At 47.7% G+C, this 24,988-nt stretch overlaps 1 protein-coding gene across 3 annotated transcripts; it reads left to right on the top strand.

Moving 5' to 3' along the window:
• Positions 1-1,754: 1,754 nt before the first annotated feature.
• ARF3 (ARF GTPase 3) lies at positions 1,755-23,924 on the top strand. 3 transcript variants are annotated; one of them, XM_008003091.3, is made up of 6 exons: positions 1,756-2,259; positions 2,893-3,141; positions 18,951-19,192; positions 20,030-20,140; positions 20,358-20,482; positions 21,029-23,924. In XM_008003091.3, the coding sequence occupies exons 2-6, from the start codon at positions 3,038-3,040 to the stop codon at positions 21,188-21,190; spliced, it is 744 nt and encodes a 247-aa protein (XP_008001282.1). In that variant the 5' UTR covers positions 1,756-2,259; positions 2,893-3,037; the 3' UTR covers positions 21,191-23,924. The 3 variants fall into 3 exon arrangements, with proteins under 3 accessions (XP_008001283.1, XP_008001282.1, XP_008001284.1); XM_008003092.3 differs by lacking the exon at positions 2,893-3,141 and having other exon boundaries at positions 1,755-1,934; XM_008003093.3 differs by lacking the exon at positions 2,893-3,141.
• The last annotated feature ends 1,064 nt before the right edge of the window (positions 23,925-24,988 follow it).

The raw sequence follows: 24,988 nt of genomic DNA, 5'->3' as shown, positions 1-24,988 counted from the left end.
TCCATCTCAAAAAAACACAACAAAAAAACCCAAAAAACCCCCACAGAGATTAGCAGAGCAGCGGCCCTTAACAGCAGTGCCCAGGACAGATATAATTCCTTGTTATAAACAGGTTCCTTGTTATGCATCTCATCCCTTACCATCTTAAATTAAGGTCCCCTTGGCTTGACATTCTAGGGTCATGTTATCAGGTTAACATAAGAGAGAAAACAGACTGAGTTAAGGGACTGGTAAGTGCATACACCAGGGATTGATGAGGACAAGAAGATCGACGTATATGGCATCTACCAGCTTTTTTTGTTGTTGTTTTTTTGAGACAGAGTCTTGCTCTGTCACCTAGGCTGGAGTGCAGTGGTACGATCCCGGCTCACTGCAACCTCCGCCTCCCAGGTTCAAGTGATTCTCTGGCCTCAGTGCAAGTAGCTGGGATTACAGGTGTGTGCCACCATGCCCAGCTAATTTTTGTATTTTCTGGTAGAGACAGGGTTTCACCACATTGGCCAGGATGGTCTCAAACTCCTGACCTTAAGTGATCTGCCCACTTCAGTCTGCCAAAGTGCTGGGATTACAAGTGTGAACACAGGGCCTGCCCCAGCTTAGTTCTTCTTGGAAGCAAGAAAACAAACAAACAAAACCAACCAAGGCAATAAATTCATAAGAGCAACAATTTTGGCTCAAGCCTTAGGGAAGAGCCATGTGTTCGTTCTCTTATACTGCTGTAAATGAGAAGAGAGGGCACTTAGAGAACCTTCTATTGGCCGGGCGCAGTGGCTCACGCCTGTAATCTCACCTACTCAGGAGGCTGAGGCAGGAGAATCGCTTGAACCCGGGAGGCAGAGGTTGCAGTGAGCCGAGATGGTGCCATTGCACTCCAGCCTGGGCGACAGAGCGAGATTCCGTCTCAAAAAAAAAAAAAAAAAAAGGAATCTTCTGTCCTTAACATTATTAGTGCCCTTCTATCACAGCTATGATAGTTTCAAGGCAGTTCTGCATATCTAGAGGTGCAAAACGGAGTGTGAGGGAAGTAGGGGTAGGTAGGTAGGAAGCAAGAAATATGGGTGCAAAGTCCTTCACCTTTCCTTGGGATACTAAAATCCCTACTCATCTAGGCACACTTCCTCAAACCACACTTCTGAATATTAGGCTTCCACTCTCCGTCTTTCAAGTTCCAACTTCTTAACTGGCCCAGAGTCCAGCTGTTTTCCTTCAGCCTCTTAAGTTTATCACTCTCCTTCCTCTTCCTTATGGGAAAGGATCTCTTAATTCAGACCCCAGAGTAATCTAGTCTCAGGAATAGTGAGCAACAGCAATGGTGCAGTGAGGGATCTCAGGGGATTGCAGTTAGCCCAGATTAAGAAATAAAGATGGTCTGCCTGGGTAAGGCAGACCACAGAAACGACTGTTCGTTCACCCATATCCCGATGCTGGCTTTACCCGAGGAGCCCCTGGGCCCCTCAGCCCAGCCCGTCTCCAACGCAGCCAACTTGCCGTCTCAGTCCTTAAATTCCAGGCACAACCCAGGAGCTTGGGATTCTCACCTCAGTCCTCACTGTCTCATCCCCATTCCCGGCTCCCGCCTCCGCCGCCCACAGCCCCCACACCGGCCTCCGCCCAGACTCCAGCTCCAGCGCCTGGCTGCCTGTGCTGCAGCCGCTGCCATGGTGATGGGTCTCGCGAGAACTGCCGCTTGCTACCGCGCAGCTCTCGCGCGATCGGGGAGGTGGGAAGTATCCCGGGCTGGGGGTGGGGGTACGCCGCACAGCTCCAGTAGCCGTCGCGGCTTCCGGTGCTAGGTGGAGGGAAGGAAGGAGGGAGCTGGGGAGCGGGCCAGGGCAGCGGCCGGGCTGAAGTCGGCTTGGGGAGCCGGAGGGAGCGGAGCGGAACCTGCGGGGCGGAGGCGGCGGCCGCAGCGGCGCATCTGATAGCAGGAACAGGTGAGAGGCTGGGAAGGGAAGGCGGGTCCTGGTAGAGAAGAGGCTTGGTCAGGGTGAGGGCTGAGGAGATAGAGCGCCCCCCGGGCCCCGCCCGGCACTGCTTGGCGTGGGGCGGTGGTATCCTTCCCACCCGAAAACTCAAAGAGGGGTCGTCTGGCCAGCTTTACGCCTGCCCCCGCATTTGAAGGACGCGGAGCTGGGGTGGGGGTGGGGGGCGCACACGGATTTGTTCTCCGCCTCGCACAAGGGGGCGACCTGGGCTGCAGTTAGGTTGTCGCCTGCAGGAGGTGGGCTGTTGAAGGGGAGGAAAACCGTCCGAGGAGAGGTAATGCGGGGGCGGTGATGGCTGTTTGTATCTTTTCTGTTAAAGGGCTAGGGAATGCTGCTTTCTTCTACTCCCTCTCCCTCCCCCACCTTAGCAATAGGAGACCGGAGAGAAGCCTTGCTGTGGTTACACCCCCTCCCCCATCATAGGGCAGGGGTGCGTAGGGGGGTTGGGGGTTAGCCAACAGGGCAGGCTGCTGGTGTACCACATGGGCGCTATTCTGATAGAGGTTGCGCTTTGGAGTCTAGGGAACCGCAGGTTGGGAAGAGGGCAGCAGGTGGGGAGAGGGTGGAGAGGAGGCAGGAGAAGGGGGAGGGGGATCTGATCTTCCTGGGAGAAGAGAGGTGGGGCCTTCCTCCCCGGGCGGAGCGGGGGCGGTCTCACAGGAGGAGGGAGCATCTTGTCACTGGCCCTGAGTTTGTGTCTTCCAATCCGCTTTCTTTCTTTAGGAGGTACCAGGATTCCCGGAACAGAAAATGGAGCCCTGGCTTACGCGAATCGTTTGAGGGGAGGAGGGGGAGTTGGGGAGGTGGAGTTCCTGTTAAAACGGGCCACTTGATTAGCTAGGTGGTAGCTGTTATTTTTGGGGAATTCCCTTCTTGATTGCATTAAGGCGGGTCTACATCTTTCCAGGCCAGGAGGAATGTGGTGGTGGAGTGGAGGATTGTGGTATGTGATCAGGAGTGAGAAGAAATAGTAAGGCCATCCCGGTGAGGGAGAAATGTAACCTAAAACCTGTCTCTGCTGTTGTTCGATTGGGTCACCCCTGGTCTATGGCATGAAAGTTTTATTGGGAGATGTGCTGCAAGAGTCTCATTGCTTGGGTCAGTGCAACAGGACAGAATCTAGTCGCTGCATGCCTCCTTGCCTGTCCTCAATCAGGTAGGTAGTAACAGTCTTTGCTGCCATTTTGTCTTGGGCTTCTGGTTGGGTTAGGTGTCTTCATTTGCCATGACTTGGGACATGGGACAGTGTTATGGGACAGTGGATTATCATAGCCCATTGGACTTGAGTTTGAAAAACATGTCTATAAAAGTTCATTCTAAGAAAAAAAACTAATCCATTAAGGTTCAGCTTTTCACAGAATGAATGATTGACCTTGGAAGGGCTCCCATGTATCACATATTCACATGCGTCCTGTTTCCCAGCATGGAATAATTACCTTGCATAGTTAGAAGTTTTATAGTTGTCTATCTTGCTTTTCCAAAGAGACTAGAAGCTTTTTGACTGCAGGAACTGGATTTCATCTCCTCTTCCACAATGCCCATGCAAACAGTAGGTACCCATAATGAACTTAGAATGTATTCACATAGAATGTGAATGGATAGCTTTCTAACTGTAGTTTAAGGAAAGGGCAAGAGATGGCTTGGCTGTCAGCAGAAGTGCCTGGAGATAGCTTAGCAAGGGTACAAAGACCCTTAGCCTTTGTAATTAAGAAGTTTTGGTGTCTCTGCCTTCCTAAGAGGCACAGAATAGGCATAGATAATGGAAACTAAGACCCAAAAAGAGAAATATTACTAGAACACAGAGTCAATATCTGCAGTCCCAGATTTCCTGCTTCCCCGTTGTGGGAAAAGGGGTCTCTCCATCAGACCTAAGTCTTTCAAAGTGTTATATATGAATTGGGATCCTAGAGAGTTTGGAAAAGGGACCAATGTATGTATGTATATGTGTGGTGTCTGGCACAGAATTGGTACCAGTGAATGGTAGCTGCTATTGTACTGAATGCAAGTATAAAAGGAGAGCACACAGCAGACTGGAAAGAGTGGAAGTGAGTGAAATCGCACAAAGAGTCATATTCTAGCGTGTGTTCATCCACACTACTCTTTTACACTAGAGTCATAATAAGAGGAAGTGGACTCAGGATAGAGGGTGGGATTTATTGGTTAGAAGGAGGAACTTTAAAGCCAGGTCAGTTAAAGCTGACTATGTAACCGAAGGAAATTGTAGAATCTGCTTCCCTATATACCTTTATTTTTATCCAACCAGGCTGGAGAGTAGTGATGTGATCATAACTCACTGCAGCCTCAAGCTGGGCTCAAGCCATCCTGCACTTCAGCTTCCCAGGTAGCTGGGACCACGTGCGAGCACCACCATGCCCAGCGAGTTTTTTTTACTTTTTGTAGAGATCTCACTATGTTGCTAGGGCTGGTCTCGCTCCTGACTCCAATATATCCTCCCACCTTGGCCTCCCAAAGTGCTGAGATTACAGGCATGAACCACCATGCCTGACCTCTCCTCACCATTTTTGTTGAGGTAAATTTAGAGGCAGAATGGTATAGTAATAGTGGATCTTGGAATCAGACAAAATTAGATTCAGATCCTGCTTCTGCTAATTACCAGTTGCATGTTCCTTATAAAATTGCTTCTGTAAAGAAGGTAATGATACATGGTTTTCAAGAGAATTACTATTTTTTTGGTTGTCAGTAGAATTAAATGAGATAAATGTAAAGCACCTGGTATTGTACAAAGCATATAGTAAGTACCAAATAGCTGTTAGCTGCTATTAATAATCCATTATCTTAATACTAATAATATGAACACTCAGGGCTGCCTTAGAGGAAAAGAGGTTTACAGAAGAACAACTTGCTGCCAGAGGTGCTTGTGTAGAGGGATGATTGTTACCATGAATTTCTATGCTGGTTGTAGGCTTATGAGCAGCGAAATCTTTTTTCATCGTCAGCATCACAGAGACACCTCCTGCTGCCTTAGTGGGAGGTGAAGCTGGAGCAAGGCAGGGGCCCTAAACCATCAATTTGGATGTAGGGTGAAGGCATGGGGGCACAAGAATAGTATTCATATTAGAAAAGTCAGTGTGACTCTGAAATAATGGTTCACTCTTCCAGAAAAGAGCACCCTGGTGACCTAGGTCAGGGATTTAGATTCCTAGATCCCCTTATTTTAGGTCTGTCAGTATTTGAGGATCTTCATTTAGTCCACTCTTTTCATTAAGTCCAATCTTTAAAAAATGTCTGCTTTTGAGTATCTGTTTCAGAATATCATGGCCCAGAAATTGTGATATCTGTATAACTGTCTACCTTCTTCACTCCAATATCTGTTGCAAATACAGATAGAGTGCTAATATAACTATTTGATAATGAAAAGACATGGGGAGCGTTTGGAAAGAGTCCCACAGATGTTCGAAGGCTTCATGTTATAGTCAGGTAAAGAACTGACTAAAGTAGGGATTTCATGAATGTGTTAGAGCTTTGCCATGGACTTATGCAAAGGATCTGCCACACCACGTGGACCAGAAAGGAAATGGTTCAAGATGTTAGAGATCCACCATTATTACCATATTCCTGAAGAAAGTTGAGATGACTGGGTGTGGCAGGTCTCTTGGTACCTTTTAGTTCTCCCATTACTGCTGAAAGCCTGGCATAATCCTTCCTTTATTAGCTTATGCACGGGAGTGTCAAGCATGAATGTTTAAACTTCAGCATGAGCTTAAGATGCAGGAGAGCATTTGCTCTCTGTTGCAATGGTTTATGTCCTTTTTTTTTTTAAAGCAGTCAAACGTTAAATAAAATTTTATTTGAATTCTAATACATAAAATGGACAAAAGTGGAGTTACTTTCTACTGGTGGTGGAAAGTGGGGGGTGGGGTATAATTACACCTCCTCATATGATCTCTCCGCTCTTCAAGCAGAACCCTTGGGCTCTGAGGACATGGAAACCATTTCTTCAGTTTGTCAGATACAGGGAAAAGGATCAGAGACCACCTATAGAATACTGTCTTCCTCAACCCCACAAGTGTTTTGCTACTCTCAGTAGAACCATTCTCAACACGCATGTCAGTCACTAGCTATAGGTCAGTAATTGGTGCTGGATGCTGGAGACGTGAAACATGAATAAGGCATAGTCTGTGCTGGCAAAGAGCTCACAGTCTAGTGAGGTACTTTCCAGCCTTTTTCCCATCATGGTATACACAAAAAATGGTAATAGTGAGACTTGAAATCTGAGATGGCTGGCCCAAGAGCTGTAGCCACCCCAAGCCCTGCCCAGCCATCCAGTGGCTGATAGGATCAGTATCTCCAGCTGACCTGTAATGCACTGGAGGCACATTGGGCAGTTCCAGCTCTGGAAAGCAAAACGGGCAAACGTGAATACTGCAGCAAGTCCTAGAGTAAAAGTGTGTTTGGGATGCTGAGGGATCACAGATAACTCTTATACCCCAGGCAGGCAGTTCTCTGTTCCTCCGTGTCCTTAGGCTGCTCTGTATAATGGTTGGCTTTGTCCACATCATGTCTTCCTGTTTAAGCAGTTTACTGTCAGCTCCATCTTAACTTGCACAGTGGGACCAGTTTAAGGGCAGAAGATTATTAGGGGTCTAGGCTATTAATGGACTTTCAGTGATTTTGTAATTAAGAATGTACAGTGTTCTGGATATCCAAGACTGTAGAGGTGGGCATTGGATTGGTACAGCCATAGAATATCGGGAGCTGTAGTGGTTGTAAGCTGGTCAGATTCTAAGAATAAGGCAAGCTGAAATTTTTGGGTAGAGGGCAGTGCCACAGAATGTTCCAAAGAAACAAATGAGTCTAGTTTTTATCTTGTCAGTGTTTTATCTGGCTAGGATTCTAAAACAGACCTTGTCCTCTGTTCTGACTCACTTGCTGAGGGTTGTCCATGGTAAAAGCCAGACCCTTCTCAGGCATTTTGGGTCTCCATCAGACAGAGTGGTTCGGGATCCTTCTTCACTTCACAGCTGTGGCCTCCTTCAGGTTTGTGTGTCCTGGAGTTTTTTCCAGGATTGTTCTTTGACTAGATGCGAAGCTGGCGTAACAATTCTGGCCTGAGCCTAAATACCACTAATTGAGTTAATTGGGACTTATTTAGTTAGATATGTTTTAGTTTATATCAAAACTGTAGCTTTGGATCCTCCCTCTTTTCTTTTGTATGTTCTATCCCCATTGGTGTCTATGATGTCTTGCTCTCTTGATTTCCCTTCTGCCCCTCTGGTTGCTGCTTATTCTTTCCTGGCCTGCTTTTCTGCCCACTACTTTATTTATTTATTTTTTTAATTAATTTTTTTTTTGAGATGGAGTTTCGCTCTTGTTGCCCAGGCTGGAGTGCAATGGCACGATCTTGGCTCACAGCAACCTCCACCTTGTGGGTTCAAACCATTCTCCTGCCTCAGCCTATGGAGTAGCTGGGGTTACAGGCATGCGCCACCATGCCCGGCTAATTTAGTACTTTTAGTAGAGACGGGGTTTCTCCATGTTGGTCAGGCTGGTCTCGAACTCCCCATCTCAGCTGATCCACCCATCTTGGCCTCCCAAAGTGCTGGGATTACAGGCATGAGCCACTGCACCCGGCCTATTTATTTTTTGTTTATTTTTTATTTTATTTTATTTTATTTTTGAGATGGAATTGCGCTCTTGTCACCCAGGCTGGAGTGCAATGGTGCAATCTCACCTCGATGCAACCTCCGTCCACCTCCTGGCTTCAAGCAATCCTCCAGTCTTGCCTCCTGAGTAGCTGGGATTATAGGAATGCCCCACCATGCCCAGCTAATTTTGTATTTTTAGTAGAGATTGGGTCTCACCACGTTGGCCAGGCTGAAGTCTCGAATTCCTGACCTCAGGTGATCCACCCACCTTGGCCTCCTAAAGTGCTGGGATTATAGCTGTGAGCCACCGCACCTGGCTCCCGCTACTTTAAATGTTGGTATGTCAGGCAGGTTTCCGCCTTTGCCCTTTTCTCCTATTCTACTGTGTACACTATCCCTAGATATTTCAGTTAGAATGCATTAGTTACAAAAATAGAAAACACATATGTGGCTAACAGGCTGAGAGGATTTATTAAATCATATAGCAAGACATCTAGTAGAAAGGCAGACTTAGGCTGGGTGCCGTGGCTCACGCCTGTAATCCCAGCACTTTGAGAGGCTGAGGTGGGTGGATCACTCGAGGTCAGGAGGTCTCAAACTCCTATAAATACAAAAAATTAGATGGGCATAGTGGCAGGTGCCTGTAATCCCCCAGCTACTCGGGAGGCTGAGGCAGGAGAATCGTTTGAACCCAGGAGGTGGAGGTCGCAGTGAGCCGAGCTTGCACCATTGCACTCTAGCCTGGGCAACAGGAGCGAAAACTCCATCTCAAAAAAAAAAAAAAAAACAGCAGACACAAAAGAACACATATTGTACAATTCTACTTCTATGAAGTACCTAGAGTAACAAATTCATAGAAACAGGAGAATGGTGATTACCAGGGGCTACAGGGACAGGGGGATTGGGGAGCCTCTGTTTAACAGGTACAGTTTCAGTTTGGGAAGATTAAAAAGTTCAGGTGATGAGTAGTTGTGATAGTTACACTACAGTGTGAATGTACTTAATGCTACTGAATTGTATACTTGAAAATGGTTAGAATGGTAAATTTTATGTGTATTTTACTATGATTTTTTTTTTAAAAAAGAAGCCAGCTGGGTACAGTGGCTCATACCTGTAATCCCAGAACTTTGGGAGGCCGAGATGGGTGGATCACTTGAGCCCAGAAGTTTGCAACTAGCCTGGGCAACATGGCGAAACTTCAATTAAACAAAAATTAGCCAGGTGTGGTGGTACATGCCTATAGTCCCAGCTGCTCCGGAGGCTGAAGTGGGAGGATCGCTCGAGCCTGGGAGTGAGCCGTGGCTGCAGTGAGCCATGATCACGCCACTGCACTCCAGCTTGGGTGACAGAGCAAGACCCATCTCAAAAAACGAAAGAAGCCAGGCATGGTGGTGCATGCCTGTAGTCCCAGTTACTCAGGATTGCATGAGCCCAAGAATTTGAGGCTGTAATGCACCATGATGGCACCTGTGAATAGCCATTGTACTTCATCCTGGGCAACATAGCGAGATCCCATCTCTAAAAAAGAAAAAGTTTAATTTACCAGCTTGATATTGTCATTAACGACCCAACTGAGTTTTTTTCCATTTTTCTGCTCTGATATCCTGGAGTTTTTAATGTCTGTCTCCTTCTCTTTATGGTCTCCAGATTATTCTAGCTTCTCATCCTTCTACATCATCAACATTCAAAGGCTGGACAAGAGGACATTGCCATAGGTCCTTTTCTAAGATTGAGGGGCCAGGCACAGTGGCTCATGCTTGTAATCCCAGTACTTTGGGAGGCTGAGGTGGGAGGATTGCTTGAGGTCAGGAGTTTGAGACCAGCCTGGGTAACATAATGAGACCTCGTATCTACAAAAAAAACTAAAAATTAGCCAGGCATGGTGATGCACACCTGTAGTTCTAGCTACTTGGGAGGCTGAGTTGGGAGGATCTCTTGAGCCCAGGAGATGGAGGCTGCAGTGAGCCATGATCATGCCACTGCGCTCTAGTCTGAGTGGTAGAGTGAGACTCTGTTTCTGAAAACAACAGTAATAATAAAAACAAACATGTTCACACTCAGATCTGTTCCTCTTGTATTTTCTTTCTCAAGAAATGCCACCCAGTCCCTAGGCCAGAAACCTGGGAATCGTCTTTGATTATTCTCCTCTTCTGCCTACATTTAAGCACTCATTAAATCCTGTCGATTCTACCATTACAATGTTTCAAATCTGTCCTCTCCTCTCAATTTCCACCTCTAGTTAAGAACTTGTGATTTATCACCTGTATTACTATACCTCCTAAGCAGTCTCTGTGCCTCCAGTGTTTCCCCTTTCTAATTTACTCCTGAAACTTCTGCCAGAATGGTCTTTCTAAAGCACATTCCTGATCACGTTACTCAGCATGGCCTTTAAAGCCCTTCATGATCCAGTCCCTGCTTATCTCTCCAGCCCCATCCCTCATCATTTTCTTTCTTTCTTTTCTTTTTTTTTCTTTTGAAACCGAGTCTCACTCTGTCACCTAAGCTGGAATGCAGTGATGTGATCTTGGCTCACTGCAATCCCTGCTTCCTGGGTTCAAGCAAGTCTCCTGCCTCAGCATCCTGAGTAGCTGGGATTACAGGACTGTGCCATCACACCCGGCTAATTTTTGTATTTTTCGTAGAGATGTGGTTTCACCATATTGACCAGGCTGATCTTGAACTCCTAACCTCAGGTGATGCGCCCGCCTTGGCCTCCCAAAGTGCTGGAATTACAAGCGTGAGCCACCGCGCCCCTCCCTTCATCATTTCTTTTACCCACCATGCTGTATCCAAATAAGTTACCTCCCAGTTGCACCTGGCTTTGGCTAATAAAAAGTGCTATCTGGCTGGGCACAATGGCTCAGGCCTGTAATCCCAGCACTTTGGGAGGCCATGGACGGGTGGATCACCTGAGGTCAGGATTTCAAGACCAGCCTGGCCAACATGGTAAAACCCTATCTCTACAAAAACATGCCTAGCATGATGGCAGGTGCCTGTAATCCCAGCTATTTGAGAGAAGTAGGAGATTTTTCCTGGGAGAATCACTTGAACCCAGGAGGTGGAGGTTATAGTGAGCCGAGATTGTGCCATTGCACCCCAGCCTGGGTGACAGAGTGAGACTCTGTCTCAAACAAACAAAAAAATTAGCTGGGCGTGGTGCTGGGTGCTTGTAACACCAGCTACTTGGGTGACTGAGGCAGGAGAATCACTTGAACCTGCGAGGCAGAGGTTGTGGTGAGCTGAGATCGCGTCATCGCATGAATAGCTGGGATTGCAGGGATAACAGTGCACCATCATACCCGGCAAATTTTGTATTTTTGATAGAGACGGGGTTTCACCATGTTGGCCAGTCTGGTCTCAAAGTCTTGACCTCGGGTGATCCACCTGCCTCGACTTCCCAAAGTGCTGGGATTACAGGTGTGAGCCACCACACCTTGCCTGTAATCTTCACTTTAGGAGGCTGAGACTGGAGGATCATTTGAAGTCAGAAGTTCGAGACCAACCTGGTCAACAAAGTGAGACTCTTATCTCTACCAAAAATAAAAATAAAAAAGTTAGCTGCGGCACGATGATTTGGGCCTGTATGTAGGTCTAGCTACTGGGGAAGCTGAGGCAGTAGGATTGCTTGAGCCCAGGATTTGGATGCTGCAGTGAGCCTGGATGACAGAGTGATACCTCATCTCTTAAAAAAAAAAAAAAAAAAAATTTGTGTGTGTGTCTGTGTGTGTGTGTATATATATATATATATTTTTAAAGTGCTATTTGAAACTTAGGTCTTTTTTTCATTTTCTTTTTTTGAGACATTTTTCTCTCACTCTGTCACTTGGGCTGGGGTGCAGTGGCGTGATCATGGCTCACTGCAGCCACAACTTCCTGGGCTCGGGTGATTTCTCTTGTCTCAGTCTCCTGAGTAGTTGGGACTACAGGTGCACACCACGACACCCAGCTAATTTTTTTTTCCCCCCCCGTAGCGACAGGCATTTGCCATGTTGCCCAGGCTGGCCTTGAACTCCTGGGCTCAGGCAATCTTCTTGCATCAGTCTCCCAAAGTGCTGGGATTACGGGTGTGTGCTGCTGCGCCTGGCTCAGTCTTTATGCCTTTGCACACACTTCCCCTGCCCAACTCCCTCTTTATTGTCTGATTACTTCCTCTTCTTCCTTTAGGAGCCAGCTCAGGTGTGACCTGAGAATTATGTTTCAGAATCACCCTTTACCCTTCAGTGTTGATTTACTGCTCCAGCTTTCTGTTCACATAATACTATGTGCTTACTCTACTCTTACTCTCACACTGTTTTGTAATCCTGTCTTTACTAGTCTTTTCCATTAAAGACTGAATTTCATGGCCAGGCACGGTGCTCCCACATCCCAGCACTTTGGGAGGCCAACGTGGGCAGATCATGAGGTCAGGAGATCGAGACCATCCTAGCTAACACAGTGAAACCCCATCTCTACTAAAAGTGCAAAAAAATTAGCTGGGCGTGGTGGCAGGTACCTGTAGTCCCAGCTACTTAGGAGGCTGAGGGAGGAGAATGGCATGAACCCGGGAAGCAGAGCTTGCAGTGAGCCGAGATTACGCCACTGGACTCCAGCCTGGGCAACAGAGTAAGACTCAGTCTCAAAAAAAAAAAAGACAGTTTCATGAAGGCAGAAACTGTCTCCCTCTCTGTATCCCTAGTTCAGTATGCTCAATAAATGATGAATGAGGCTGGGTGCGGTGGCCCACGCCTATAATCCCAGCACTTTGGGAGGCTGAGGCGGGCAGATCACAAGGTCAGGAGATCAAGACCATTCTGGCCAACCCGGTGAAATCCTGTCTCTACTAAAAATGCAAAAAATTAGCCAGGAGTGGTGGCACGCGCCTGTAGTCCCAGCTGCTCGGGAGGCTGAGGCAGGAGAAGCGCTTGAACCTGGGAGGGGGAGGTTGCAGTGAGCCAAGGTCGCGCCACTGCGCTCCAGCCTGGGTGACAGAGTGAGAATGTCTCAAAAAAAAAAAAAAAAAAGGGTTGGTGAATGGATGAAAGCTGGTATCAGAAGCTATTTCTTGACTTTAGAAAATCTTTAAGTCTAGTATATATCATTAAGATACTAATCTAGGAGTTCTTATGTTCTGATTTCAGTGCTCTTGAGACAAAAACTTGGAGTTTCCACAGGTCATAAGCCAGCTGCACCAAGAAAACTCAGTACAGGCATACTCTGCTTTTGTTTCTTTAAATTGTGTTAGTCTACTGGTTAGCTGTGCTAAAAATAGCATCTCTGTTAGTGATATTTCAATTTGAAAATTATCTAAGAACAAAGCTGTTTTTACTGCACTCTGCCTGGCAGCAGAGGGTTTGGAGACCCTGGTCTTCCTTCCCCTGGACCCTGAAGAGGAGGAGGTAGTGCCAGATCAGGAGTCCCCTCAGAGGTGTCTCATAGCACATTTTTGGATCATTCACTGGAATCAGGTAGAGGGAGTATGTGTGGCCGACTGGGATGTGTGACTCTCAAAAGCACCTGGAGATTGAGGCAGGCATGTTCCTGCAACATATGTAAGGAAAGATGGTTGAGTAGCCAGTTACAGCAACAGCCTGCTTCTCCTGGGGGGATGAGGTGGGGGCAGTGAGTTGTCCTCAAGTGAGGATATCCTTAGATCAGCTGATGTGCTTAACTGAATTCCTTCGGTGTCCCACACAGATTGTACTAGAGCATGTATTTGGGTTCCTATTGTTTTTACCTGTGATAATAAAGTTTCTGACTGTAAAACAGAACCTGGAGATACCTTCTTTTTAATAGAGATGTTAGTATATTCCATTTTTCATCTTGAGCCATTCACTTTCAGTCTTAACTGCTGATTTTTGATATCCAACAGCCAATGGAACCCTGGCATTTTGCCCTGTCAACACAGGAGTACCATCTGTGGTGAAAGAGTAACTATAGGCTATATAATACATGGAGAAACAATTCACGGTTTGTTGACTTCGCCATTCTGCTTCCTAGTGCTTTTCTAGGAATGTATTGTGAAAGTGAGAATAGGCTATATAGCCAAAGATTTGTATTCATGGCACGAAGCTGAAAGCTGCTACCATCTTGGTGGTAGGGCAGCATGCTCTCTGGTATTAGCAAGGGACAGGGAAAGCCAAGACAAGAAAGCTAGCATCCCCTTTGAAATGCTCATTTAAATCAAGCTCCAGATTATACTTAAAGAAAAGTCATGGACAGATGTGGTGGGTCATGCCTGTTATCCCAGCACTTTGGGAGGCTGAGGCGGGCGAATTGCTTGAGGCCAGGAGTTTGATACCAGCCTGGCCAACAACAGAGGTGCAGTGAGCAACCTCTGCCTCTGCACTCCAGCCTGGGTGACAGAGCGAGACTCTGTCTCAAAAAAAAAAATTAAATAAATGAAGAGGAGGAGTCATAACGTCCATTAGTTTCAAGGCCCTGGGCTTCGCCAGGGAGACACATGATAGCTACTGGATGTTTATTTTTTGAGATAGAGTCTCACTGTTAACGTAGGCTGGAGTGCAGTGGCGTGATCTCGGTTCACTGCAACTTCTGTTTCCTGGGTTCAAGTGATTCTTTTGCCTGAGCCTCTGGAGTAGCTGGGACTACAGGCATGTACCACCACGCCCTGCTAATTGTTTTTTTTTTTTTTTTTCTTGTTGAGACGGAGTCTCACTGCTGTCTGCCTGGGCTGGAGTGTGATGGCATGATCTTGGCTCACTGCAACCTCCACCTCCTGGGTCCCAGCAATTCTTCTGACTCAGCCTCCTGAGTAGCTGAGATTACAGGCGCCCGCCACCACGCCCGGCTAATTTTTTTGTATTTTTAGTAGAGACAGGGTTCCACTGTATTAGCCAGGATGGTCTTGATCTCCTGACCTTATGATCTTCCTGCCTTGCCCTCCCAAAGTGCTGGGATTACAGGCATGAGCCACCGCACCTGGCCAATTTTTGTGTTTTTAATAGAGACAGGGTTTCACCATGTTGGCCAGGCTGGTCTCGAACTCCTGACCTCAGGTGATCCACCCACCTCAGCCTCCCAAAGTGCTGGGATTATAGGCGTGAACCACCGTGTCTGGCCCCCCCTTTTTTTTTTTCTTTTTTTTTTTTTGAGACGGAGTCTCCTCCCTCTGTCACCCAGGCTGGAGTGCAGCGGCATGATCTCAGCTTACTGCAGCTTCTGCCTCCCGGATTCAAGCAGTTCTCCTGCCTCGGCTTCCTGAGTACAGGCGCGCACCACCACGCCCAGCTAATTTTTGTATTTTTAATAGAGATGGGGCTTCACCATGTTGGCCAGGCTGGTGTCAGACTCCCAACCTCAGGTGATACACCCACCTCAGCCTCCCAAAGTGCTGGGATTACAGGCATGAGCCACCATGCCCGACCAGCTGTTTAGATATTTTATCAGGTATTCATCAGTCCCACTGTATATTAAATGGCAAGAGAGAATCCCACCAATTCTAGTCTTCTAGTCCTTTTATGTTGTTCCCAAAGCAGTCCTGGGTCAAATATATGTGGAAAATGGCTGAGAATGGACAGGATAGCTAAGCAACCCTCTGTGCATTACATAGAGATACCAAATCCTACTGGACAGAAGAAATAATGTGGCCGGGCGCGGTGGCTCAAGCCTGTAATCCCAGCACTTCGGGAGGCCGAGACGGGCGGATCACGAGGTCAGGAGATCGAGACCATCCTGGCGAACACGGTGAAACCCCGTCTCTACTAAAAAGTACAAAAAAACTAGCCAGGCGAGGTGGCGGGCGCCTGTAGTCCCAGCTACTCGGGAGGCTGAGGCAGGAGAATGGCGTAAACCCGGGAGGCGGAGCTTGCAGCGAGCTGAGATCCGGCCACTGCACTCCAGCCTGGGCGACAGAGCGAGACTCCGTCTCAAAAAAAAAAAAAAAAAAAAGAAAAGAAATAATGTAAGGACATCCTCAGATGAAGCTTAAATCAGCCAATGTGCTTAACTGAACTCCCACAGTGGACTTCGCACTGGACGGAGGACAGATTCAAAATAAGTAGACATGGTCTTTGCCCATAGGGAACACACAGTTTAATGGGGGAGACAGTAAATACACAGACTTACAAAAGAAGAAAAACTCCACAAGGTAGTAAGTGCCACATTGAGTGGTTAAGATCATTTAAAGTAAGGCCTTGATGTGGCACGCCAGGAAATAGAAATAGGTGTAACGCTGGGATCAGCTTTTGAACCAGGACTTCAGCATGACAGCCTAGCAAAGAAGAAGATCAAAGGACAGTGTACCCGTGTTCTGGGGCAAGGCATATTGACTACTTATATCTTTTTCAGCCACCACTATACTCACAGTTGGTAAGCATTTAATCAGCAATAGTTTTAGTCATAAAGGACAGCGAGATAAATGTGTGGCATAAATTTAATTCAGAATCTGGGCCAAAGCCTGATACCAAACCTTTAAAGCAAAGGGTCATCTGGAGCTGAAGGAAAGGCTCCCTGAGCAAGAGACAGAGTAAAGACTAGGAAGACTTGGGGAAGGTTTAAATTTCATGAGGTGTTAGTAGTATAACCAAAAACCACACTACTACAAATTGCCAAGGTTGGTGAGAGGTGTTCTTAGCTGGGTAGGTCCCTCAGGGGTCCTCAGGAATCTGTCTACCTGGGTGGGTTGAGACAGAGTAGAGAGGAAGGCTAGCGGGTGGCTTGGCTGAAGTTGAACCCTAAGGTTGAGCTAGCCCTTCTTCCCGGTGTGTGAACCCTCTAGGTCAGGGGTAGGGCTCATCTGGGGAACCTACTGAGAGTGCCACGCCTGGCTCATTAGTGGCTGTCTGGGGAGGCCTTTTGAAGATGAAACACTTCATAAGCACTCATTGTTTCTGTTTTTTTGGACAAACTAGTACTTTGGTCTTCAGGGACTGTTGATCTGGCTCAGTTGCACTAGTCTGGAATTTGCTGCAAACTGAGAAGGGTGGTAGGGGGAAATGTCAGAAGTTTTGTAAAAACAACCAAACTCCCACCAAACCCCCATGCTTGTAAGTAGGATTCCTCCCCATCCACCTTTCACATTCTTGGGTTTGGGTGCACTTTGTCTTGACCTGTCCCTTTGGCTGCTGTGTTTGGGGTGTGTGTGTGTGTCTCTGGTTCCCAGACTCTAGAGAATGCCAGCAGCTGGCATATGGTGATTGCTGAATAAGCTGCCCGCTGACACATGCCTCCTGCAGGCACAGAGAACTGGCTTGTATGGGTGATTCTGAATCCTCATTTTATTATTGTTTCAAAGATGCATTTCTGTGGCTATCCTGTGCCATAGAGAAGAGAGAAAAGAAGAAAGGAAATGAATGAGTGAATCTGATTCTGTCTGTTGGGGCAATGACTGGGGTGAGCAGATAGACATTTTGTACCTTCATAATGATTCTTTTGGTCGTGTTCATCCTTTTAGCAGGTATTTTTTGTTGTTGTTTTTGTTGTTGAAGTTGTTGTTGTTATTATTATTATTTTGAGACGGATTCTTGCCCTGTCACCAAGGCTGGAGTGCAGTGGCATGATCTCAGCTCACTGCAACCTCCACCTCCCGGGTTCAAGCGATTCTCGTGCCTCAGCCTCCCGAGTAGCTGGAACTACAGGAGTGTGCCACCATGCCCGGCTAAATATTTGTATTTTTAGTAGAGACAGGGTTTTACCATGTTGGCCAGGCTGTTCTCAAACTCCTGACTTCAAGTGATCCACCTGCCTCGGCCTCCCAAAGTGCTGGGATTACAGGCATGAGCCACCGCACTTGGCCTCAGCAGGTATTTGTTACGTGCCTACTATATACCAGGCATAGTATCCAATCTGAGTGAGCTGTCAGTAAAGTCAGTAGAGACCCTGGGGGTTAGTTCAGTTTTTCAACTACTGTGTCCTTGGCACTATTCTTGGTACTGGAGACAGAGCAGTGAACAAAACACATAAGGAGCTGAAATCTTAGGTAGAATAAAACAATCAGCAAGAAATAAATATATAATGTGTCAGATGGTGATAAATGTTATGAAGAAAAGTGGGATAAATGGGGTAGAGAGTGGTGTGTGTCTCTGTGTGTGTGTTATACAGGTGGTTGTGGGAGGCCTCTTTGGTAGGAGACATTGGAACAGACAGGTAACTGAAGGGGGTGAAGGGGTAATCCATGATGGCTATCTGAGAGAGAAGCATTCCAGGCAGAGGTGATAGCAAATATGAAAGCTTTGGGCCAGGCATGGTGGCTCATGCTTGTAATCCCCTGCCCTGGGAGGCTAAGGTAGGAGGATTGCTTGAACCCAGGAGTTTGAGACCAGCCTGGGCAACATGGTAAGACCCCACCTCGTTAAAAAAAAAAAAAAAAAGCTTTGAAGCAGGAAAGGAAAGTGTTGGGGAATTGGAGTGGAGTAAGCAGAGAGAGAGTAGTGATCTCGTGACAGAAGTAGGGGAGTGGAGGTCATGTAGGACCCTGTAAACCATGGTTTGGGCCTTGGGTTGTACTGAAAAGGAGCCATGAAGCCACTAGAGGGTTTTGAACAAAGGAATCATATGACCCGAGTTTGATTTTAAAACCACCCTAGATGCTATATGGAGATTAGGCTGAAAGGCTTAGGGAAGAAGCAGAAAACCAATGAGATGACTGCCTCATTGCAGCGACCATGTGGGACAGCCCCCTCCTTGGATGGGCCACAGTGAGCCAAGGATGCACCTAGCTGAGGAATAAAGGGGTAACCCCGCCATACCCCACCTCTCTACTCCCAGTGCACTGTTGTTTGAACAGGGCACAACATTTGCAGTTGGCATTTCACAGAGTGTAAAGGATCAGCCTCTTTTAGGAGTACGGCTTTCTTATTCCTCATTTATTTTGGTGTGGAAGAAAGATGGAGTTGCAGAAATATAGGACGGGAAGAGGCAGAGTCTCTTGATTAGAGGAGAGAGCATAAACCTTGGGAAACTGGCAAGCCTGAACCTTGTCGGGAGTCACAGAGAGCCACTCCTCATTCCACTCCCTCCTCTTCCACCCTTGCCAGAAGTCTCAGGGTAAGTAAGGTTAGGGGAGGGAGAGGCATTAATGATCTTGCAATGCCTTGGGGTATAGGGTAGAATAGCAGAACTGAAGGGACTTCAGAAATCATCTAGTTCAGTCCCCCTTCCATTTACAGGTGCAGATATGGAAAAGTGAAGTAACTTGCCCAGAGTCACATGGTTAGATTACCGGCAGAGCAGGGATCCTTAGTGTTTACTGCTTTATCTCTGTTCCCAAAGACTCAGTATGTTAAGTGGGCCCTGGTATTTATAGTCCCCTCAGACTCTCAGTTTGTCATGAATGAACTCTAGCCATGACCTTGGGAAATTCTAATTACTTGGAAGTCCTGACAAGCAAATGATGGTACGATTTTATATTTCCTTTGTCTAGGATCAGGTCTTCCATACCAGGGACCAGGCCAAAACCAGACTGCCACTGCCCCCTACTTGGGCCCCACTGTCCCCAGAAAGCAGTTGCTGTGATCATGGGCAATATCTTTGGAAACCTTCTCAAGAGCCTGATTGGGAAGAAGGAGATGCGCATCCTGATGGTGGGCCTGGATGCCGCAGGAAAGACCACCATCCTATACAAGCTGAAACTGGGGGAGATCGTTACCACCATCCCTACCATTGGTAAGAGCAGAGCTTGGATGTGGGCTTTCATGCCGGCAGCTGAGGCAGGGCAGGGACCTATTCCTGGTTCCCCCACCTGGCCTCTTCTCCTCAGGCAAGTCCATACAATTTGTGGGGTTCAGAAAAGAGGAGGGTGTTGTTTAGCTTACTAGCAGATGCTGGGGCTGCTGTTTGCCCACCTAACCTGGCTCTCCCTGATGCGGGAACTTCCATGGCCTGGCACTCAACAGTTGCCCTCAGGCATGGAGTTGGTTTTTTCTCTGTGTTGTTTGGAAAGCAGGTGAAAGGCTTTGATGTTCCTGCCAAAGGCTTGGAATTGCTTGGGTTTAGGTCTTTGGTGGCCAATCTTGGTTACAGTCTGCTGAAGGGAGGGAGAACATTTGCCATGTAGTGGGGGCTCCAGTCAGCATTCTCAGCTGGCTCTGCCTTTGGGGCTCCAGGATGCCAGCTTACTTCCCTTTCTTCACTCTGCCTCTCAGGCCCCACATCTTAGCTGAGGCCAACTCTGGTAGCCAAAGTACCAGAGTAGGGCTGAGTCATTTTGTAGAAGGGAGCACCAAAGACTCAGTGGAAAAGTCAGGAAAGTTGGCCCACGTTACCCAAGCAACTGTGAACCTCTCGACCGACTTTCCTCATCCTCTTTGACTTCTCTTCGGTTTTCATTTTGGCCTTCAGGCTGCTAGGTTAACGATTACCAGGTCTGAGGAAGCCTTAGGTTTTTTTCCATTGTTGGTGTCATGGCCACCACTGGGAGAAAGCAGAACCAAACTCATTGTGGTGGTGTTTGCGGGGCTAGTGTTTGAGGCCAAGTGACCATTGCCTGTTTTTTTTCCAAAGGATTCAATGTGGAGACAGTGGAGTATAAGAACATCAGCTTCACAGTGTGGGATGTGGGTGGCCAGGACAAGATTCGGCCCCTCTGGAGACACTACTTCCAGAACACCCAAGGTATGCCCAGGCCTAGCATGGGTTGGTTGGGTATGAGCAGAGTGTGTGGCTGTCTTTCTTGTTTATGGGTGGCCAACTGTTACCCTGCTGTAGCTCCTGGGGGCAGAAGAAAGGGAGGAAAGGGAGCAAATATTTGGAGGGTGTCAGGCAAGTGTCTTCTTGTTGGGGGGAGGGGGTTACCTGTCATCTTAGTGCAACCCATGCTCTGCCTCCCTAGGGTTGATATTTGTGGTCGACAGCAATGATCGGGAGCGAGTAAATGAGGCCCGGGAAGAGCTGATGAGAATGCTGGCGGAGGACGAGCTCCGGGATGCTGTACTCCTTGTCTTTGCAAACAAACAGGTGAGACTTCTTCCCACCCCAGAATCTGGGAGACAGCAAACTGGCTGTGGAAATTGTTGGGTCTTGGGCCTATTACATGGTAAACCCTTTTAGTATGCTCTCAATTTTAGAAGTGTGGGAAATTGAGCAGTTGGCTTCTTTATGCCCCTCTTCTCGTGCCCCACCCCAGCTTTATTTAGCAACATTGCAGTCCTCAGGGATTACCTCAAATCTTTCTTTCATCTTGCCTATTATCTACTTTAGGTGAATTGGCCTCACTCCTGCTGTCAGACAGACCTGATTCTTTGGTCAGTTTGAATCACGTCTCTTGCTTCCCCACCAATCTCGTATTTGGTTTCCAATTCCTCAGTACAGTGACCTCTAGTGCCTTGGATCTTGGGTTCTAGGGTGACTAAATCCAAAGTAGCTCCTTAGGATCTTGGTCTGGGTTTCCTAAAATAAAGGAGGAGGGGAAGGTGCTGGTACACATTTCTTTGGTAGATGGGTGTTCTAGAAGCCTTTAAAAAATCCTGAGGCTTCTTTTTGTGTGTCTCCCACGTGCTCCAGGATCTGCCTAATGCTATGAATGCTGCTGAGATCACAGACAAGCTGGGCCTGCATTCCCTTCGTCACCGTAACTGGTACATTCAGGCCACCTGTGCCACCAGCGGGGACGGGCTGTACGAAGGCCTGGACTGGCTGGCCAATCAGCTCAAAAACAAGAAGTGAGAGCCAGACAGCCCTAACCAAGCACCCCACCCACCCCTGACATACCTGCTGTCACCCTGCCCCAGTCCTACCCCTTCCTCTCCACTGCAAGTGTGGCCAGGGCCCTGGGTATCATGTCCGCATGCCCAGCAAGAGCCTTGCCTCCCCTGCCTCCCCTCCTTTTTCCTGTCCACCTATATGACCAATCCCTAATTGCTGTCCTGATGATGAGTCATTCCAATTTACTGGATTTTAAACAAAAACAAAGTTGTTATGGTTTCATGGGGTGGCCCCTCTCTCTCTCACCCTCTGGGTTTCGGGAGGTCGAGTGGGGTATTCTCTTTGTTTGGCAGTGGTTGCTGTCCTCTTGGCATCTGAGTCCTTTCTCTGTCCCCACAAGCCCTTCTACTCCCTGTTTGTCTTTCCTTCGCCACCCTCTCCCTGTTCTACATGGAAATTGCACGGGCCTCTGTGTTTGCGTGCATGTGTGCGCCTGTATATACATGTATAGAGAGATATATTTGTGGGGGCTGGGGGGAGCGGGGAGGGGGTGGAGTTAAGCTCAGGGCTTGCAGCCAGGACACTGCCCACTGGAGCCTGTCATCTGCCCCTTTCGTGTTGGTGAGATTAAGGGAAGAAGGTGGGAGGGCATTAGTCAGGCCGGACTACCCCAGTCTTTGACTGGTTACCCACCTCTCTGCAGTTAGGTTTTTCTGGATGATAGGACAGATGATGGATTCTCCACCACCATTTTCCTTGTACTCCTCTCTCCACCCTTCTTAGGACTGGAGGGTGGCATTTATCTCTAGATGACTGTTCTCAAGGAGATGCCACTGTGCTCTGCCTTATTGTTGGGAAGGAGAGAGGAACCCACTCACTCTTATCAGCTTAGAGTGTTCAACTGATCCTTCCCGACCATCCTCAGATCTGTTCGTCTGGAGCTTGACTAGGGGGTGGGGATGGCAAGCCCATGGTGTGTGTTAGGGACCCAGGGCATTGGGGGAAGGGAGGCGAAGGCCTCAGGCTTTCCATCTTCATTCTCTTTTGTTATTAGGAGGTGAGGCATGGATCAGTGCCATTACTGCCTTACAGTGCCCCACCACCCTTCGATCTTGGGCGCTGGATGGTTCATCTGTCTTTGGTCAGAAGTTTTCTCACCCTAGTACTCCTGTTGGCCTGACCAGGGCTACTGGGTGTTCTAATGAGGAGCTGGGAAGTGGGGTGACATAGCTGACCTTCGTATCAACCCCCCTCTTCTCCAATTCTTGTTTTCTAGTCCAGGATGTGCTAAAGGATGAAGATTTTCTATTGTTTCCAGGCCCTCAGACCATCCTTGCCGTCCCTTCACCCTCCATGCCCCTGCCCTCCTCACCCACTTCTCATAAATGGATCTAGGGGTTAGAGTGGAGGAAATAAAATCCTGAAGTGGTTGTCAGTGCTTGTGGGATGCAGTGGTCTTCAGGGTTCTCCCCGCATTATTATGTAGTTGTTCAGAAGTTGCTGCTACTGCATCTCTGTCTGCAGGGGGCACTTGTCCCTGAGGTCCTGGCCTGGGTCCTGACTTCTGTAGTTTCTGTGAAGACGTAGCTGTCCTGTGGGCTTCTGTGTGTGCTGGCTGTGCCCTGAGCTTCCAGACAGCTGTCCATAACCTTTCTGTGAAGGTCAGGGCCCAGGGCCCCCCATAGCATAGCTGAGAGATCCCTTCCCAGTAGGGCTGTCCCAAGCCCCACTCCATGAGGCCAGGTTTCCTGGCCACTTTTATCGATAGCAGGTGGATCAATACTAGTAACCCCATCCAAGATTGAACTGTGAAAGAGAGGTTCCAGGGGTATCTCCCTCAGTGCCAGTTACTTAGTGATGTGTTATCCACGATGCAGCAGGTGTGTGCAGGTATCTTGCTCTCTAGGCCTGTGGGTGTGTGTATGTATGGGTGTGGGTGTGGGTGTGTTTGTGTGTGGTGCTTGTGTGGGGGGGTGTTGGAGGTTCTATTTCATTTAAAAATGTATTCATTACCCTGGCCCCACAGATGCTTCCCTCCATACTTTTTATTTGCTCTATTTCCTCAGATTTATTTTGTCCTGCCCCATTGCCTCTCCTTCCCTGAACTCTTTCCTTTTCAATCTCAACTCATTCACTGCTGTTGCTTGTTTGCCCTTTTCCATGTATTTTTTCCTACTTAGGATTTTCCACTCTATCTTTGTGGTTCATGAGGACTTTGCCTCTTGTCCTGCCTCATTCCCTGACTTTCTCTAGTTAGATGCCAGTCCTAAATAGGTTTTCCTCATTTCAGGCCTCACCCCTCACCTTGTTTTTGGGGGGCTCCAGGGACCAATCTGGGGCTGAAAATGTTAGGAGGTTGCCTTGGTGCTGCCCCAGATCTGTCCAGCAGGGAGCAGTAAGTAATCTTGGTAGTATCCCTGGCTACTAAGCCCTTGGCAGGGGTGGTCCTTTCTACATTCCCATTCACTTAACAGCTCTTTTGGGATTGGGTATTTCATTCCATTTCTGCCCACTCCCTCTCCTCTCCTCTGGTAGGTTTAATTTTATGCTTTCCCTGATTCCAGCTTCCTGCTTCCTGAGGACTCCCCGCTCCCCCCACCCCAAAGTTTGTCTGTGGTGTTATAGTGGTAACTGCAGTTCTTTCTCTGGAATGTAGACTGTATATGTTTAATAACTCACCTTCTCTATCCTTGCTCAAAATGTGGGATAACACGATGACTGTGACCCTGGTTGGAAATTAAACTTGTTTTATGCAGCTTTGGAGCAGACCTTCATCTTTGCTGTGCAGCAGCCATGGGACAGTGGTTTCATGTGAGGGGAGTCCTTTTTCTGGTCCCTCTCTCCATAGTGCTCCTTCTTTCAGCAAAGGGGTAAAAGGCACACTTGATTGATAGAGAGTAAGTTTATGGAGGAACTTAGTCCCACTCACACTGGTTATTTCTTCCCTTCGTAACCTGCGGGGGAGCCCAAATGAATTGGTCACCAGAGTGTGAGGGCTTTGTGACTTTCCTCCTCTAGTTCTAAGGTTTAAACCTGAAGTCAGCCACATTTCTCACCTGTTGGTAGACTGTAGGGACTTCACTGGCTGAAGGGCCCTGAACTTGGAGGGCCCCATGTGCCTCTACTCTCAGATCTCCTCAGCCTTGCACATAAGGTGCTTCTAGTTTGAACAGAGTCCCCTCACTTGTCTAGTTCTGGACTTTGGCAGTGAATAAACATGAAGGATAAACGTCTGGGCAGTGTAATGACCTTGATCCTTCTTGTAACTAATGGCCCTGCATCAGCTCTACTTTAGGCGTGGTTTTTCATTGTCAGGATGCCAAGCTCATCCAGAGATCCCACAAATGTCTTGAGGAATAGACCTTTTCCATAAAGCCTCCATCTCCATCGCACTCCTACCACTATTCTGTTCCTCCCCTGCTACCAGTGTCTGGCTCCAGGCAAAGAAAGGGATGGTGCTACCTTTAGGGTGAGTGAGGTCTAGGTGAGCCAGGCAAGCCTTCCCCAGTCTTAATATTTTCTTAAGCTTTGAGGACAGAGGTCTTCCCAGCCTGCTGTTGTGGGAAAGGGATAGGATTCAGGCATATAATAAGTTTGAGAGCCCCAAGTACCAGTGTGAAGCATATAATTTGTATTCAGTTACTTCCCTGCTGCCTCCCCTGCCAATTTTCCTTTTTCAGCACTTCTGTTATTAATAGGCCATCACCCTCAAGGACCAGTGCTTCCACCATATATAACTCTCAAACTACTCCAACCAGACATGTATTATCAATCCCAATGACTTTGAACATTACCCACCTACTCCTCAAGATAAGATGA

Source organism: Chlorocebus sabaeus, chromosome 11 (assembly GCF_047675955.1).
Source record: "Chlorocebus sabaeus isolate Y175 chromosome 11, mChlSab1.0.hap1, whole genome shotgun sequence".
NCBI lineage: Eukaryota > Metazoa > Chordata > Mammalia > Primates > Cercopithecidae > Chlorocebus > Chlorocebus sabaeus.
This window is presented reverse-complemented; position numbering and strand designations above follow the sequence as displayed.

Bases quoted from the DNA above. Each gene is read 5' to 3' on its own strand.
- ARF3 (XM_008003091.3), top strand. From the start codon at position 3,038: ATGAAAGTTTTATTGGGAGATGTGCTGCAAGAGTCTCATTGCTTGGGT. The intron at 3,142-18,950 runs GTAGGTAGTAAC...TCCTTTGTCTAG, and splicing joins CCTTGCCTGTCCTCAATCAG to GATCAGGTCTTCCATACCAG. The intron at 19,193-20,029 runs GTAAGAGCAGAG...TTTTTTCCAAAG, and splicing joins TACCACCATCCCTACCATTG to GATTCAATGTGGAGACAGTG.